The sequence below is a fragment of the Ylistrum balloti genome, unplaced genomic scaffold (assembly GCF_031769215.1).
Source record: "Ylistrum balloti isolate Yb309-2 unplaced genomic scaffold, AGI_CSIRO_Ybal_v1 Utg370334, whole genome shotgun sequence".
Taxonomy (NCBI): domain Eukaryota; kingdom Metazoa; phylum Mollusca; class Bivalvia; order Pectinida; family Pectinidae; genus Ylistrum; species Ylistrum balloti.
The window spans coordinates 404-6,884 of NW_026782242.1; the positions used below are offsets into that span (position 1 = coordinate 404).

The 6,481-nt window shown below is 35.8% G+C and overlaps 1 protein-coding gene across 1 annotated transcript; it reads right to left on the reverse strand.

Annotated features, from left to right (window-relative positions):
* Positions 1–206: 206 nt before the first annotated feature.
* LOC132553560 (protein sidekick-2-like) lies at positions 207–5,964 on the reverse strand (the record flags this gene model as incomplete). Its single annotated transcript, XM_060217814.1, has 9 exons — positions 5,642–5,964; positions 5,215–5,484; positions 3,492–3,650; positions 2,714–2,842; positions 2,260–2,414; positions 1,944–2,006; positions 1,402–1,468; positions 815–991; positions 207–344 (listed from the first exon to the last, which is right to left on the reverse strand). Coding segments are annotated over exons 2-9 (1,036 nt in total), but the record flags the coding sequence as incomplete, so codon positions are not given.
* Positions 5,965–6,481: the final 517 nt, after the last annotated feature.

The following is a 6,481-nucleotide window of genomic DNA, read 5'->3' on the forward strand; positions in this document are numbered from 1 at the left end:
TAGTAATATGCGGTTTTCTGTGGTTATTTATTGTCATATTTTTCGTGACCCCATCATGCGAGTATGTAGTATATGATCATTGTGTTATATCTCTGTGTTGACTGCCGGATATGCTGGGCGTTCCATTCTTATTTATCTAACTATTGCAAAAGAATAGCAAATACACCTCTATATACAAATAAACCGACGCTTTCAGGTCTACTTACTTTTTGGACAAGGATCCCAGGACCTGGACGCTACATATGGGGTGATGTTGTCTGCGTCTTTTACATTGCTCCAATGCTTATAACGGGTTTTCACTTGACTTTCATAAGAAGTTTTAGTTCCACGGAAAGGTATTAGAACTGAATAAAGGACAAAACATAAATAATACACATCGCCACAGTGAAACAGATATTCTCATGATGAAAAAATGTTAGCAGCTGGTAGTGGGTCCCTTATCTTGATGCTTCGGACTATTTGTAAAGACAAGTATTACCCTCGAACATTTTGGTACCAACAGAAAGATCGTGTCAAAAGGAACACGCATGTCAAATATAAAAGCTTTACTTCTTACGGTACAGTAGTTATTGGCAAGGTGTTGGCAACAGACAAACACACAGCACAAAAATATGCACAGATCTTTCAACCCGGGGGCACAATTACAACCCTCGAGATGTTTTGGTTTTAATGAAAATGTGGTCAAACTCACAGTCTGAACACAGTTGGTTTACTGACTAGTGTTTTTATACATTATTAATGATCTAAAGCAGCCTATCATTTCTATGATTATTTCATTGGTTTATTTAGTACGGTTTACAAGGTAAAATCATACCAGTGTTAGTTTGAGATGATTCAGACACAATAACGTAATGAGCTGAGACGATTCCGTTTTTGGTGTTACACACGAGTTTGGTATCAAAATCCACCCGGAATTGCTTTTCTGGGTCGCTGACATCTGAAGATGACCCCAGTTTTATCATTGTCGCGCTCTCATTTGCCAGCAATGGAGCTACATAAGAAATTGAAAATTATAAGACACACATGTACGTGTCAGACGAGGTTAGCATCCATTCATTCATGTCACCAAATTTGCTAATAATAGAAAAAGAAGAAAAAAGCACATGGCGGTAAATTTTAGTAAAGAAAATATTATGGACAAACAAATATACACACTCCCCTTATTCGCAATGTATTCAAATCAGGAAAAATATTGAAATTGATACTGAAACAGTTTTCATTGTGTTGGTGAAAGAAAGGGAACTTTGAACGACGTCACAAAGAATTTATTCAGTTTTCACATATGCTTATATCATGTAGGCCATTTCTAAAACACATGTATTTCAGCAGTGTCGTATGTCAAAGTAACAAGAGTCAATCCTTTAATTTCAAATTTAATCAGAACAGCTCGACATGTCTTACCTCCTGCGGGTATAGAAAGCGTTGTCGAAGCGTTTTTACCAGGTCCCTTTATCGTCCTTGCCACGACCTGGAAAATATCAAAATCCCTGACACTTATTATCGCTATCAATTATATGATTCATAATGTATGACATTCAACATGACTTTTCCCCAAATTAACAGTTGTTTTGGTGTAACATGAATAGCTGAACATCATCGGCTCTATCTAAAATGTTTCTTACATCATCATCACGAGCGGATTTTTTATTTGACCAACGGAAGATTTTACAGCCGGACGAACAGACAGACAGATGTGCTGATTCCAGCATTACCCTTATCACTGACATGCTTAAGATATATAGTAGAATGCACAGCATCAATTCTTCGGAACATAGCGACTGAATTTAACTGGCGACTACGTTTTGAACATCTTGAAAGCATTTGCGCACATTTCGACTTTTTCTAGATTTAATCAGTAGTATTCATGAATGGCAGAATTCACTAAATTTCCAGTGTTTATAAACAAACATTAATAAGTTTATATCACCAACCATAATACTTACTGTGAATGTATATGTCTTTTCTGGATCGACATCAAGGAACCAATGACACGATGAACTCGAATTCTAAATGGGAATAATTTCACTTTGTTATGTCAGTATACATCATTCCATTTCCTGATGTGTGTCATCCATAAATAATCCAAAATAATTAGATTTTGTCAGAAAAATCTGTATCCATCATTTCACATAAAACACTGTTTTCATCAGAAGAGTATAAATGTGAAATACCTCATTCGAAAAAAACCCTTTTCTTATAATAATAAAAAAGTTAATTAATATACGATCAGTATCAAACGGTGAAAACAGGTAGACTCACCTTAATCATCGTATAGTATCCCCAGGTAAGTATGTACCCGGTGATTATACCATTTAGTTCCATCTTTACTGGTGGTTGACAGGTTACGTTGACTGTACGTGGCTTGATTACGTTTTCCTGAGCACTGACAGACAGACCTGTCACTTTTCCGGGTACTGTCGGTAAAATATATAGCATTATTGAACAATTACTGTTGTAGAATATACAGAGATTCTATAAAATGAATACAATGTTATCAAGTAAAGCGTAGTCGATATTCCAAATTATATATGGACGATATCGTTTTATTGCTTGTCTGTTGTTATTACTAAAGCGTTTGGAGACCCGGCAATAGAACTCAGCCGCGATCAGTTTAGTCAGAATGTAAACAATACATTTCATCTTTGTCATTGTTGTCATTTCAAATTTGCTCCGGAATAATGTCCAGTCAAAGTATGGCTTCGAGAGGATATACCTGATTGGTCAGTTGTGATGGACACTGGAGTACTATTGGTTGATCCGTTCACTGTGGAGGATAGCACGAAAATGGTGTAGTTCCAGTATTCCTTAAGGTGTTTTATGGTACATTCAGTTTTGTCGAAACCTGTAAAAGACCGAATACTACATTATACTATAGATTGATTAAACAAGTATTTATTTTTCAGAGGTTGTCAGGTAAGTTTTTAGTAAAGTTTCAAATGTAAGAAGGTGAAATGACGTTTTTCGTATTTTCGTGGAAACACTGTGTAAACAACAGACAATAAATCAGTATTAATTACAAATGGCATCATCGTGAATACTTAGTGATCAGGTCATTCCAGCATAGAAACAGCGGCAAAGTATCATTATCAAACAAATTGTGCCGAAAATGATGTTATGGTGTCGTAAAATGATGAATGACGACATCATGACGTCACAATGGAACCAACATATATAAACCAATAAAACTGTAGGAAAGAAACACGTGTTTCCTGAAATATTCGCAAATACCTCAAACAAATTGTAATGAAAGGAATTTATACAACTCAAAACTCAGAGAAAAGGTATCATTTCAACTATAACATAGTTAAAAACTAATCGGTCAATGTAATGGAAATTTGATATCCTATACATGTGAGTAATACTAAAGAACTGAATTGTATTTTGTAATTTTCTCCGTTAATTGTTAGGATATATCACTTTTTGTCTCAACAGTTTTCACTATGAAGTAGAAGACCAATGTTCACACTGAGGTTTTTATTTTTCAAACATACCATGGGTTCCACAAGATGATATATTTCTGTTTGTTCGTACATCTATTGCCGTGGCCGTGTAACTGGTAGGTCCGGTTTTTAAATCTGGACTTGTCCACTTAACGCTAACACTGGTAGCCATCTTTGTAGGAACCGTGACATTACGTGGTGGATGTGGAACTGGAAGAAATATTAGACAGACTCTGTAATATCACAACTTACTAATATTTTGATAAATCAGTTGATGTTGATCTCATATAAACAATGACAGTTATGGTAAGGATATAAGTTAAGGAGGCTTGTAGTCACAATCTAACAGAGCCAACCACTGTTGTCTATATTGTTCCATTGTTACGGATCTGTCATAGACAAGTTGTTTTGATATTAATGTTTGATATTATTGATATTTGACCACGTCATTGATATTCAAAGTTATGTTGATTATAAGAGGCCCAATGGATCTGCATCGACCGGTAATCAATGTTCACCACAAATACATTAACACATATACTAATGGCATTCACAATGGGCACATCCAATATGTTTAAACATATTTCCAAAACTTTTTACACTCAACTGCAAGCAGTGATAGTTATGACCTAGATTATAGACAAATGTTACTTCTCATTCTCCGGATTTTATCGGATTTTGACTTGGGAACATCTTTCCACCAAATATCCCGCTTTTGGTTTACCAGAAGGAGTCTATTAATAGTTTTTACAAATGTGATCCCTGTGATCTTAAATATCCATCCCAGGCATTTCATTTTGCCAAGTTTGTAAGGATTCATTCGGAAGACCTACCATTAAAGTATCGTGTCACCAGGTCTTTTGTTGATAAAAAAAAAATATTTAAATATTTTGATCTCTGTGACCTTGAATAAGGATCAAGGTCATTTCTTTTCGAAACTTTTGTTGGGCGTCGTAGTTCTTTAATTATATTTGAGGGAAAAAATCGAAGATTTCAATAATTCCTAATTCCACTGACAAGGTCGAGATCACGATATTTAACGTAAATTTTAGTGGTATAAAGTGTCCTATGTCGGGGAGAAAAGAAACGTTAATATTTACAACACAACTTTATGCTAAATATATTTTCTAGAGACAGATTATTCACGAGGAACTTCACACAATACCAACCTGAACACCAATGCCGTCTGTGACGTCACTCGTTCACTCTTCCGTATATCAATGACGTGTCAGTAACGTACATACCTCACACGGTGCATGATTTGCCTGTTCCGACACCTGAGCTACCCCATGCCCTCCCCTTAACCAAGCTGGCCAACCATTCCATACCGGAAGGTTTGTGTACCAGAATAATTGACAAATACTTGTCTACCCTTCGACATAAAACGGAATATCTGCAAGTAGCCAACTTATCCTCTGCAAATACCAATTCTCGTCAAAGTATCGCTGATAAACGAGAATCTTCAATAGGTTTCGTTACAGGAAATATTTGGTTTATACAATCTGGAAACATTGGCGAGTTGTGCAATTTAATAAACATTTCATTAAGCCTTGTCGGGAATAGGTAAACGGCCAGTATTGAGTTTTGAATTGAGTGAAAATGACATACAAAGACAAACACATATTATTAGGAATGTTTAATGTATAGCATATGTAACAATGACTTTAGCAATTAGTGCATTAGATAAAACGTTAACATCTTTTAAACAGAGACAGAAAGTTTAAATGGATACTGTTTCAATATAATATACTATTTGATAACAGTATATACTTACTATCAGTTAATGTTGTGACGATTTGTTCATCGGTGTACTCCCCAGTACCAGCCACTGTCACAGCTGCTATCTGATATGTATAGTTCCTGTATGGCTTTAGGTCCTTCTTTAGGTATGCCACTGATTTGTTTCTTGTGTTGATATCCATGTTGTTCCAGCGTATGACGTATTCCTGGATAATGCCATTAGGGGGACAAGGCGCGGACCACTCCAGAGTTACACTGTAAGCTGTGACCTTGGTGTGATGGAGGTTATTTATAGGACTCGGCTCTAGAATAATATGAATATAATAGCAGCTGTCATTTAATTATTTTTATAATGATTCTATTTGAATACTTATTAAATATAAACACCATTCCAGATAGACAGTTAAGTGATTAACAGCGATACTGATATTGTGATCAGTATTCCCTGTAATGATACTTACTGTCCTCGGCTGTCTGGCTTACTATAGGGTCGCTCAAGTCACCGGGTCCTTTTATGGTGTATGCCCTCACACTTATATTATAGTTCCAGTAGGGATAGAGATTGTCTAGAGAGCAGACAGTCGGACGATCACTAGAGGGCGTACACTTGGTATGGTTTGTTATGGTATTCTGACCTGACCTCAAACCATTGTTACAGACTCGTTCTTGGTACACGTACTGTATACCGTATTGCGTTATTGGACCAGTGCTTGGTTGTGGTTCGTTAAACGAAATTGTTATTGTAGATGATGTTGTATTGTAAGTTTTTAAATCTGTAATCTTGTGTGGTACTGAAAAACAAAAGTAATATATGTACACACACAAATACACGTAGATATATATATCATAACGAAGTAGTAGACCAATCATCACCTGTACTTAGTTCACCATATTGACCAATCATCACCTGTACTTAGTTTACTGACCAATCATCATTGTATTCTGACCAATCCTGACCTCAAACCATTGTTACAGACTCGTTGGTACACGTACTGTATACCGTATTGCGTTATTGGACCAGTGCTTGGTTGTGGTTCGTTAAACGAAATTGTTATTGTAGATGATGTTGTATTGTAAGTTTTTAAATCTGTAATCTTGTGTGGTACTGAAAAACAAAAGTAATATATGTACACACACAAATACACGTAGATATATATATCATAACGAAGTAGTAATATTAGTCTGAAACAAAATATACTGACCAATCATCACCTGTACTTAGTTCACCATACTGACCAATCATCACCTGTACTTAGTTCACCATACTGACCAATCATCACCTGTACTTAGTTCACCATACT